Source organism: Athene noctua, chromosome 3 (genome assembly GCF_965140245.1).
Source record: "Athene noctua chromosome 3, bAthNoc1.hap1.1, whole genome shotgun sequence".
Taxonomy (NCBI): Eukaryota; Metazoa; Chordata; class Aves; order Strigiformes; family Strigidae; genus Athene; species Athene noctua.
In genome coordinates, this window is record NC_134039.1 from 62100211 (window position 1) to 62113124 (window position 12914).

The following is a 12914-nucleotide window of genomic DNA, read 5'->3' on the forward strand; positions in this document are numbered from 1 at the left end:
GGTCTTTCCCCTAATGAAATTAGCCCCATACTGAATGTGGACTGGCTCAGCATTTGGGTAGTCAAGCCCAAGTGGAATTACCCTGACCATGGATGTTCACTGATGTGGGGGTCCACAAACACTGGTCTGGGAGGTTGGTCCTGTATCAAAGGAGCCCTGCCCCAAACAATCCCTCTGCTCTTAAAATAAACTGACTACACCTAATGCCAGCACTTCCTCACCACCTGGGAAACCTAAACTGAAATGACCTGGGCTGTCAGTGTCTCTAATTCTAGCTATGAACTTCAATGAATCTCCCTAGCCCACCTTGCTGTATTTGTTCCTTCACGAGCTCTAACCTGGAGACAAGAAGATGCACAAGCAACCCTCACTGGTAGCCTGGGACATCCTCCCATGGCAGGACTCGGGATAGCTGAAGCATGGCCAAGGGAGCTTCAAAACTTTAACCGTCAGGATTTCCTGAGACAAAGGGCAGGACTTCATCCTGCCCTTTTTTTACATTAGTTTTGGTGAAATACTCTACATTCAGCTGTAATTCACAGCTGAATGTAGCTGTGTACATGCAATCCATGAAATCCACAATCAAAAGATTCCACAGTTTGTGGGTTTGTTTGGCTTTTTTTTTTTTTTAAACAGGGAAAAAACCCCAATGACTCAATCTCACTGTGTAGCATCACAGGCCTCTGTAGCACCCTGAAGTCTAGAGCAGGTCTACATCTTTCTGGGACACCTTCTCTTTCTCTACAAAGGACCCTTGCCCTTAGCTATGGCAACGCTGCCCAGGCTGAGCAGCAGGAAGGATGGAAGTCTGCTGTGCATGTGCATTATCACTGGGCATAAGGCTTTCCGAACAGTGCACAAGAAAATATTTTTGACAAAGATACTCCAAGCAAAATTTTGGGAAGGTCTATCCGTTAGCCTTTTTCTTATCTCCCAAAATAAGTATTAGCATCTGTAGGAGGGGTACAAAAGCAGAAAGGTAATCTTACTTGCAATACTACCCATGAAATAATTACACCCACACATAGACTGTTAAAAAACAAACAGCCCACACAACTGAAGAGCTTAATTTCATGAGCCTTTAAGAAGCTTTCTCAGAAGCTATAAAAAAAGAAAATGAAATTCACAATGCAGTTTCTCCACAAAAGAATAAGTAGAATAGGTAAAGACCCATCAAATTAACTCTCACTAGCAGGAGGACCCTCACAACTCCCACCCAAAGCATTCACGCTCCAGGACTTCAAAATAAAACAGTCATTATGGAATTTAAGACAAAAGTAATTTTATTGTCTACCAAATCACACCTTGCCTTTTTTTTTTTTCTTTTACAAATTCCAAAACAAAGGAAATTTTTTTAAAATGTAATATTACGTAAAAACCCATTTGCCACAATGCCACAAACTACTGTAACTCGGTGGAACAAATATATATTTCAGGAGCGTGGCCAATTGTAAAAATAATCCTATGAAATAAACATTGTTCATAAAAATACAGTAAAATGCACTTTCCCCACCTCAATAAATACATTTTAACGCTGTTTCCAGTTGGCATTTTAAGCCACTAGAGACCTCTTAATGAAGAAGTCACTAAAGTATAATTTCTCCTTATGTATTTTTACAATTATTGCCACAGCATCCAGAACTGTAAGCATTTTCCTTGTAGTCTTTTGTTTCTACCTTTGGGGGAATCACAGACAGGAGAAAAGATATATCTATAAAAATGTGCTAATCCCATATTGATTCCCATTTTGGAAAGAATGTTTAAAGTTTTTTTTCTTTTCACTAAGAAATAGTCCATAGAACAAACTGTTTCAAACAAGAATTCTCCAGAATTACTCAAAAAGACTTAAAACTATTGTCCAGAGTTATAGTTTTGTTTTCAATCCCTGTTTAATATATTTAAAATTAAAAATTAAACAGTTATGTTAGATAAAAATAGTTTTAGAACATCTTTAACAATAACAGCTAAGATAAAGGTTTTGTTAGCAAAAAAGAAAAATCTTGCTCTTTTTACACAACTTGCAAATTTTTAAATCCAAGTATTGACTTGAATTGTAGTTCTGCTTTCCATGCACACAAACCCACACAATTATATATACATAGATCCCTGATTAAGACATTTGCAAAATGGCTTATTAAAAATGTAAAAGTCACTTTCAACTGAAGTCACATTTTGTTTGTCCAAAGCAGAGTCGTTTCTTCAGAAGATGAGTATTTTTCTTCTTTTCCTGTGATGCTTCCTTAGAGGTTGTCTGCCTACCTGTGAATGAATCAGTATTTTACACATCACACAGCTTGTGACAATAAATTAATTATTACTGTGCCCAGTGAACAAGTGCCTTTAAAAAGAAAAAAAAAATAAAAAAATCAACCAAACAAAACCAACTCTGTTTCATGGCTGAGGCCATGACTAAGAGACTGACAGGGTTATTATTTTTTCTATGCTGGCCTCCTTCACGTCCATTCATTCACTGCTTTCTGAAGCATACGAAGACTGGTATACTTGGCATACTTGATGGAACAGAACAAAAACAACAAAACCCGGTAAAAATCCTTAGTGACTTCTCAGATTCATCGCATCACCTATAGCTCTTCCATTTCAAAGTGTGTATTAAAGCTGTTTGCCATGGATGTATGTTCAAAGATCCTTGTCAGGCTTGGTTTTAGTAGCTCCACAGAATGACATGACAGCTGCTGTGAGGTATCACTCTTCAGGGCCATGATCTGATCTGCCCCGGGATCCCTTCTGTCGTAGTACAGAGCCCACAGCAAAGTAATAGTGAGGATCATAGCCAGGATCTGCGTTACTCCAATAGAGATTCCTAGAAATCTCAGCACTTGCAATTGCTTTGTCCCCCTCAAAAAAGTGTACATTTTTTTACCGCATCCCTATGAAACAAAAATAGATTAAAAAAAATTAGTCAATATTATTTGGCTTGCAATTTCCAAGGTTTAGCTTATCCTACCTAGTGCTGGCTTTTCCGGCTCCCCAAAATTTCTCACCTCTTTCAAAGAATACTTCGAAAATTATTTTGCCTGCTTTTTAATCTCCTCCATAATGCCATCTTTAAGTTTTCACCTACACTAAGAGTCTCCTGCATGTTACAAGCTCCAAGAGATCTGTGCTACTCTTCAAATTCAGAAATCAAAGTTGATCTGAGTTCATATCAACTATCACTGATTTTTAAAGAAACTCAGCTGGTTTAGTGAAGGTTTAAAAGCCATTAAGTCCTCTTAATCATCTTTCTTCTCTACTTATATTGCAGATCTTCAAGGCTGTCAATTTTTTTAAACTCTATACTTTTTCTACAAAATATCACCATCTGAAGCTAAAAGAATATTCTAGGAAAGATCTACAGACCTGCATAACCTCACTGTTTCTTCCTACCTTTTCTCTTTTAGTGTTTTATCTGGACTCACTGTATGCCAGTTTATTAGTTCCACATAAAGACCCCAGGGAGTAGAAAAATCATTACATTCCAGATGCCATCTGAGTAAGGAGCATCAAACAGAAAACCTTTAATGGAGGACTTCTGACAAATTCCAGAATGCAGTGGGTACAAACAGACTTTCCTTAGTATTTAGTGGTAATTATACTTCATATATGTGGCATAGCTCCTTTTTATTCTTGAACTAGAAGCATCTCCTCATTGCAAAATATCCAGTTATGATAGTTACGCTCCGCATATGTCTCCTATCCATAGACTACATTTTAAAATTAACTTGCATAATTTCTGGTCTGAATGTAGAAACTTCCTTGAAAAATATTGTGACAGTTACTATACCAAGAGCCAGTTTTGCCTCACATCTTGTGCTGAGCGAGTAGCTCTAACAACCTGCCTTGCATCAGGCTCTGCACAAACCTAGGCAGGCAGCTAGACCCTGATCCAAAGAGCTGAACATCCACATGCTGTACTATGAAGATGGTCACATACACCACCTCTGCACTTATTTACAGAGTAATAATACTTGCTATTTACACAGAAAAAATCTGATGAAAACTATGTTAAAACATCACAAGAGGATGCTTCCCAGAAATGGAAACTTAGCTCTTTCCAAATCATCAATGCATGCTCCACAATTTGCTTACATGGACAACTAATTACTGTACAAGGCTTCAGGAAAGCTCCCAAGCCCTTGTAAGGAATCAAGGATCCACAAAGAGACACCGGCTCTAGGAACTACTGGATAACAAGTGCAAACACAAGCTACAAAGCTTTTGCTCAGGAAAGGTGATGCCCAGTCTTAGAAATGATAAAATCTTGAAGAGCAGGCCCTTAGCTACTCCAGCCAATGTTTATTCTCTATTCTAAACCTTGCAGGGCTTCACAGCACAAAAAATCAAAGGAACACAGCCACCAAGGGAAAATTCAGAGTAACAAACTGGATGGGATAACATCACGAGTACCATAAGCATTGGTCCCCGAAGACGACGTCAGGAACCCATCAAAATGGGCACTGTCATCAAAATGTCATTTTTGTGTTTATATTCTTACTATGTATCTCTTACAGCTTTTCTACAAAAAGAAAACAATTGATTAAAGTGACAGAGTCTGAAGAGAGGACATGATAAATAAAACTTTTCAATCAAACTGAAATTCCCCAAAGGCAACTATTTCAAATGTTACAGCCCTGAATCTATTTGATAAAAGGCCAGATTTTTGCCTCACACACAAAACTCACACTGCAGTCAACAGATTTTCATTTAGGATATAAATAAAATTAATGTACTAAATGATAATTGTACTAAAGTTAAAGGATTTCAATGTCTTTGCTCTGTTCATCATTTTACTGTGTCATTTTCTAAATATTAACATAGTTTAGACACAAAACAAGGTGTAAATGTGGATTCTTTGAAACTTGAAAAGAAAAAAACACTGTAGCAAAAGCAGTGTAATTTAACTCAGTGAGGAACAAAATTTTTCACACTGGTGTCTGTCTTCATAGAAGACAGTGTTGTAATTATACTACTTCCCAAATTTGTTTTTAATTACAGAGAAACTGGCTGCATTTTAATACTTTTTATAACTTTAAGGGATGAAGGTACATGCTGGTCACAATTTAAAAATGCTTAACCACAGCAGTATTCAAATTCAGTTCATTCGTTGCCTAGAGGAAACATCTATTAACAGAAAGCAATAACATTAATGCCTACATCTCCTGCAGTACAGACACATAACTGAGACAAATTATGCCCAATCTAGATAGACTGCCTCCCTTCATTTAATGATGTTCTTACAGTTCTGCTCTAATACATGCTCAAAATCAGTTTCAAAAATCGAGAAATATCCAGCCACCCCCGTTATCCTCATATTCATGCATTTTATTTCTGCTTATATGACACATTCATAGTTGGTAGCCTGCAATTAAAGAGTACATAAATATACTTTCCTCAGCTAAAGTAAAAGTTTGTCACTAAACAGGGAGCTCTTGTTGACAACTCAAAAATAGTATAAAACTTTGCAGTAATCATTCAGAAGAATTAGCTTCAAACTCCTACAGAGCTATGCATTAAAGGCCTGATTCATATTTATTACAAAGGCTATTTTATATTTTCAGTCTTAAAATGGAAACAAAGCCTGTATTTCTGATTTACTACAACATTATAGAATAAGGAACAGATCTTAAATGAGGCACTTCTCAGAGTGGAAAAGAGAAACCATCAGCATATTCAACAGATCTGTCGTATACTCAAATTTTCACTATACTCAAAATTATGCTAGAAAACAAAAGAAAAAAATACTGAACTCACCTTTTTTTTTTTTTTTTTTTTTTAAGATATCAACTCCCACCAATCATTTTATCTAGGCTACAATTCCCAATCACAAGTTGGGCAGAGCTCCACTGTCCTCAGACCACAACAAACTTCAAGGCCACATTGACATCTGACACACTTCTCTCACAACCACACTCCTTCTAAGGTTAGTCTGTTCCAGAACTGCACCAAAGCTGAAGCCTGTCACAATAAAAGCAATCCAAGAAGACTAACACATTTGGAAAATAGCTTTTAAAATCCAGCAGGGGAAACATGATTCTGCCAAAAATACTCTCAAGCAGAACTATAAGTAAGCCACCTTTCTTTCTACAAAAATTGTATTGTGAAGGATTCCAATTTAGACTACAGAAAGCTCTGAGATGCCAGCAGAAAATCACAGCACAACTACAATAAAACAATTTTATCAATCCCAGCCAAACCAAACTTCAGTTTTCTGAAGTACTACAAAGAGTTTTTCTGAAGTACCAGAATGGACTTGCAAAGTATTCACATAAGCCAATTTCAGGCTAGCGAGACTAATCTCATCAGGCTCCCTATCAAGCCACCAGACTATGCAAGTTTGTTTTGAATCACTTTTTAAAAAAGCTTTTCTCCTTCAGTTCTCCAAAGTACAAGTCAAGCAGATTAGCCTTGCAAGTGTAAGCTGGTTTTGCATTATATTGATAAACATATTAGCAAGTATACTGTATGAGCCTGAGAAACAACTGACAGGCAAGCACCATTGAAGAAAAAAATGCTTTGCCAACCAAATATTGTACATATCTCAAAGAGCAATGGAGTATTTTTGTGGCTGGTGGAACAGAACATAGCCTGTCCCTTTTTGGAATGGATTCAGCACTACAGAACCAAAAATAATTTTTCTGTTAAGAGCTGAACCCATCCAAAATACTCTGGAGTACAGTAGGGGAAGAACCAGTTATCTTTTAGGAAAAAAGCCAGGCAGCTATCCTTTTTATCAAGTGGGTCTTAACAGAGCCCTTATGTTCTACATCATCATCATATTTGGTTATTAATTTTCTTCAAGTAGAACCAAAAGAACCTGAACACGTGAAGTGTGCAAAAAACCACTTTCCCGGAATATGGTTGTGGAAATGAAATGTTAGCGGAAGAGATGAGAAAACCTTGCAGTGTCAACAAGGCACTCCAGTGACTAGTACTCTTTCTCAGAACTTTTCGAGCTTCCTGAGCTCAAAAATTAGTTTCTCACTGAGTAACACTGCTTACATAAGCAGGAAGGATTCTCAGGACAAACAAGGCCAAATGCCGGGGGGCTGCACTTCAGCCACAACAGCCCCCAGCAGCGCTACAGGCTTGGGGAGGAGTGGCTGGAGAGCTGCCAGTCAGAGAGGGACCTGGGGGTGTTGATTGACAGCCGGCTGAACAGGAGCCAGCAGTGTGCCCAGGGGGCCAAGAAGGCCAATGGCATCCTGGCCTGTGTCAGCAATAGCGTGGCCAGCAGGGACAGGGAAGGGATCTGACCCCTGGACTCGGCACTGGGGAGGCCGCCCCTCGATTCCTGTGTTCAGTTTTGGGCCCCTCACGACAAAAAGGACATTGAATGACTCGAGCGTGTCCAGAGAAGGGCAACGAAGCTGGTGCAGGGTCTGGAGCACAGGTCGTACGGGGAGCGGCTGAGGGAACTGGGGGTGTTTAGTCTGGAGAAGAGGAGGCTGAGGGGAGACCTCATCGCCCTCTACAGCTACCTGAAAGGAGGCTGCAGAGAGCTGGGGATGAGTCTCTTTAACCAAGTAACAAGCAATAGGACAAGAGGGAATGGCCTCAAGTTGTGCCAGGGAAGGTTTAAACTGGATATTAAGAAGCATTTCTTTACAGAATGGGTTGTTAAGCATTGAATGGGCTGTCCCGGGAGGTGGTGGAGTCCCCATCCCTGGAGGTGTTTAAGAGTCGGGTTGACATAGCGCTGAGGGATATGGTGTAGTTGGGAACTGTCAATGTTCAGTTAATGGTTGGACGAGACGATCTTCAAGGTCTTTTCCAGCCTAGATGATTCTGTGATTCTATGAAGTATTCTGCAGCTTCCATACACTTACACTCCTTGAAGGCTTTCTATGACAGTTGCTCTGTATGGAATCAACATTGGCAGCAGTATTACAAAAAGTGACCATTATTGCAAGGGAGCAACTTCGCCTTTCTTCAAGAACATGTAGGAGACTGGCAGGCCCCAGGAGAAGCCTGAATGGCTTTCCCATTCAGAGACTGATGCTTCCAAAGCATAACCAGTGCTGTCTGTGCTGCAAGCCCTGCCATAAGGCAGGAGAGGCTTTACAAGTAGCTGGTGGAAAGAAAACAGCCTCTGTCACTGTCTTTAAGGTTCCCTAGCACAGACTGGCCTTCTGAGGAACCTGCCTTTTGGCAGCTCTGCCCTCTCTCTTCCTAGTGGTAGCACATGAGGCCTAGGATGGATGTCTGAAAGTCCAGAACAGATTATATGATTTCTGCTCATAGAATCAATTCCACACATATCCAGCAAATAACCCCTCATCAGTGAAGCCATTTCCCCTAAACTTAATTGTTTCCTGGCAACAACTAATATTCATCTTGACTTGTTTACATAGTGAACCTCCCCTGCTTCTGAGGTATCTCTCCTTAGCTCCTGAACAAGAGCCCCATAATAGATTCTTGAAGGAAAAGAGTCTTGAACAGTGCTAAGAGACTGGGACGAGACAAAAAATGGTTCTTTGGGTGCTCTTCCATAATGCAGAGTTGTGCTGTCCACTGAAGACATACTGCAGCATTTGAAAGCATGCTTCTCAGACCTATCCTTCTTGCTATAACACCCTATATCACTGTTAAAACTGGCAAATGAAGAATGCAGCTCTTCTCAGATCCTCATAACTACTTGAGATATGCTTTTTGTGACTACTGGACTACCTGGACTGTTTGTCATTCTGGTATTACTGAATGCACAATTAAAAGTCTTCAGAGGTTTGTTAGCATTAAAAAAAAAGTTAGGTCGCAAAGCAATCTCCAGACAAAGGTGACTTTAGACAACATTTTTACGAGAATAGTGGACTTCTAATAGAGAACATAACTGGTTTTATAATTTTCACCCTAAGAACAGTAATGACTTGCTACCATGATTGCTTCCCTTATGCACTTTGAGTTCAAATAGGTCCTGTCCTCTCCTGGTTTTAAGGCTTTTTTTTTTTTTTTTTTTTTTTTTTTAAATCTTTTAAAATAATCATCATACTGTAACAAGCACTTTAACACAAAGTTTCTATGCATGCTAACAGTGGAGCAACTGAATTACCTGCCTCCCTGCATGAGCCTTGCTAACAAGAGAGCTCTCATGTTCCAAAGAACTTCTCAAAAGCATCCTTCACTGTACATACCACTAGAGTCCTTGTTAGCACAGGGTAAATAGAATTTCTCTTAGTTTGACAAGCCAAAGACTGGACATTACACCAAAACTAAGTTTTTATTTTCTGACTGGAGCAAATTTCAACTCCAACCTAAACAAAATAAAACAAATACCTCACTGTTTAAGCACATCTCCGATGTTAACTTATGCATTGCTACTAACTTATCTCACTTCCAGGTAATGGTGGGTGGGGGTACTTTTTTTCTTCCTCCCTCCCTCCCTCTCCCTGACTTCAGCATTAATAATAAACCTAAATAAACATAAGAAACACTTTCCACAAACACAATTACTCTACAAACCTTTCTGCTGCACTGCACGTGATGAGTTTGCAAAATGACTGGATCAGGAAGAATGTACAAAGCTTTCTGAAATACCCACATTTTTCCTCTTACCTCCTGATAAAGGTCACTGAGATCCTCATGATGTGCCTGCTTAGAGCATCCTGGGAACTCTCTGACACAACAGGAGTCAGGTGGCCAGTCCATCTCTGTCATTTCCAGCCAGTCTGTGAAGTACACCACCCCACAACATTTAAACTGTAAAGGAAGGATTAGCCAAGATCAGCAATACTGATGATACTTCTTCATAAAAGTAGGTCATAAATAACCTAAATAAATTCCTATTAGCAACTTTAAAAATATTTAAGTAGGACTAAAATCATCCATAAGAGCTTCCACATCTTCTTTTGCTGTACTTTGACATAAAAGCAATGTGAAAATGTAGTGTAGTGAGCAATCTCAGAAACCGCTGATGATATGGCTCTGTGCTTTACATTTCAACTGCTCCCTCAAAGGATGCTTCACAGAAATTGTCCTACCCTGTAATTCTGCTATCCTTACTACAAGGAACTAACACATGATAGTTTCATGTCAAAAGGGTGACTAATGAACAAGTATATGTGTAGCTGAAGGAAGTTGTAGGAAAAGATGATTAAGGTCTTACTAGTGAGGACTATTCATTCCTGTAAGGCTACAACTATGGACACATCTGTTGAAAACCAGATGAGAAAAAACATAGCTTTATCTGAATACAAAAGAAAAAAAAATTTAAAAGTGAGCAAAAAAGTATAGAAATTACAAATGCTGAAAGGAAAAATGAAAATGTAAGGAAGAAGTATCACAGTAAAATAAACACTGCAACAGAACCAGCCATAAAAGTAGGAAGTCTGGCTGCAAAGCAGATGAGCCATAATTGGCTATAAAAATCACCAAGACTAACAGCCTGTCTTCTCCTCTGCAAAGCACACCAAGAGATTTAAAGCCAAATGACCAGCCTACCACATTCCTAGCTGCTTTCACATAAAAAAGGGCTGAAGCAGCTACATTAGATTTTCTTCGACATTGGATGGGGACTTGGTATGAACAAAAAAAGCCTTGCTGTAGGAACAATATGCTGCTTTTTCTCTGTCTGGATGTTCATCAGTACCAGTCTGAGTGTTTGTAAGTCATCATCTGGTTCCTTTGACCCATGGGCTTGGGAACATTTGCTCCCCCCGACCCACTTCAGCACCAGAGTCCTGTATACCACACCACTCCTCAGTCACAATCAACATCAGCGCCCAGACCCCATGTTGGCACACACTGTGCCTTGACTTCACCAGGTTTCTTACAAATCTCACCTATTCCTTTTTCACCACAGCTTTAACGTCTGTTTTTATCAGTTCATTAGCCAAAATCCACCCAATGCAGGACTTTCTAAGAAAAGCTCAGACCTTGGCTCATTGTAACTGCAAAGATCACCTCATTAAACATCCTTTTCTTACTCTCAAACCTTTTCTTTCCCCTGCCCACTTCTTCCTTCCTAACCCCAACTGACCCACACCATCTTCCTTAGCATAGTCACAACTCTGGTATTAGTGGGGAAAAATACATTTCTCTTGGAAGTTAAAAGATAGAGAAGAGCGAGCACAAAGGTAATCAGGACTGATTCTCTGGAAACAAAATTGTAATTACAAATTTTTTCTCTAGGAAAAAAACCCTGTAATGCTGATTGAAGAAGGGTCCCAAACATAGTGTTCATTCAGGCATAAAGCACATACCAGGCTCATGCATCCACCACCTGAGTCATGAGTAGATGGAATAAAATGAAAGTCCACCAAACTTTCCCCAAATATTTCCTCTGGTCAAAGAAGGAATTTAGAAATCTAACTTTGGAAAGGAACTGCTTCTCCCCTGGAAGAGTTAAGGCATAGTTGAACCTTTTTTAATAATATTCATATTAAAACCAGACGTTATGATGACACTGAAACAACCAGGAGGATATGAGGCAGCTTTTAATTTAATTAACCTGTATGTCTAAACCAAGATACAGTATCAGTTCTGTTCTAGGAAATAGAGACCATTTGATTATCTCGGGTACAGAACAAATGCAAACACTCTACCTGTGTATGTAGAATTACTGTTTCACAGAGCACTTGCATAGCCAGGGCAGGGGACTGGGGAGGGTGGGGGAATGTTTAGCCTCATGCAGTCCTCACTGTTTCTGTCAGGGTTCAGTATAAATACAGACTGACCAATTGCTGCCAGGAAATGTTTAAATAAACAGGAAATCTGTGCAACAATGAGAGATTTCAATGTTTCAACAAGGTCAACACAATGACAGGCACTTAAAGAGTTCTCTTCCAGCACATGAGTTATATTTGGAGTTAATGGGTTTTACCTTTGGCAATTTCATACTTTCATAACATAATACTTCATTCTTTAAAAACAGTTGTGAATTTTAGTAGGCTAGAGGGCAAAACTGTGAATACACAAGGAAGCTTTTTGGTTTTGTTTCCTGCCACCTCAGTCAAAAGGAAATAAAATCCCTCTCACTTTCTCAAACCTCAGCCAAAGAGACAGCCTTGGCATCTTTTTGGAAATCCTTTCCCACTCATTTCCAGCTAAACACATATGTTAACCATGACAGCTCCATGAAAGGAATGAACAGAGCCTACAGGAAAAGGAGCAGAGTTTAATATAGAAATGTTCATTTTACTTTACCTGCAGATTTTTAATTTTTCATATATATATATATATATATATCTCACATTATGAAGTGTTATAATAACCTTACTGGCAAAGATGACAGTGTAGCAATTTAACTTATTTTAGTAACATTCCTTTTTTTTGTGTTTTAGTGTCTAGGGCCTACAAAAGCTCAAAAGGTGGGTACCATGTGATGTTAAAAGATATCACCACTACACGGGGTTTCACATGAATGAACTTGCATTTATTTACCTATTCACTTAAAACGAAAACTTTTTCTTTACGAGATAAATAACATGTATTACTTCAGCACATGAATTAACTGTCTTCTTACCTCCCTCTGGAAGAAATTCCAAGCATGAGTCAACCACTGGTACCTCGGTAGGCCATAATTGGTCATTCTGGCTTTCAGTGTGATCATATCAGACCACTGCACTGGAACCTGGAGAACGAAAAAAAATGATTCACACAACACATCAGTTGGCTTGTGGCTCCAAACCCAGAACTTCCATCTATTCTGAGATCTTTCCAGTGCAATGACCAAAATAACTTTGTATGCAAACAAACCAGGAAAACAAGTGCTTCAAATTTTATTATATTAAAGCTTTACAAGCCTGTATTAAAATAATAAAAAGAAAAGTTATTTGTATCATTTGCTTACAAATTAATGTACACTGGAAAAGGAGCTGTATTTTGGAGAGATGCAGAGATAGTTGGGCACAATTTGATTACATCATTACCAGATTTTTTTTACGTGGTATAAAACTTGAACCAAAGCCCATCCAAGCCAT

General features: G+C 38.9%; 1 protein-coding gene across 3 annotated transcripts in view; it reads right to left on the reverse strand.

Annotated features, from left to right (window-relative positions):
* Positions 1-1276: 1276 nt before the first annotated feature.
* The window catches only part of TSPAN12 (tetraspanin 12), a 45928-nt gene continuing 34290 nt past the window's right edge, over positions 1277-12914 (reverse strand). For all 3 annotated transcript variants that reach the window (XM_074901565.1, XM_074901562.1, XM_074901564.1), the window contains 3 exons: positions 12458-12565; positions 9550-9693; positions 1277-2888 (listed from right to left, as the gene is read on the reverse strand). In XM_074901565.1, the coding sequence (XP_074757666.1) occupies positions 2583-2888; positions 9550-9693; positions 12458-12565 (558 nt within the window). In that variant the 3' untranslated portion in view covers positions 1277-2582. The remainder of the gene's footprint in view (positions 2889-9549; positions 9694-12457; positions 12566-12914) is intronic.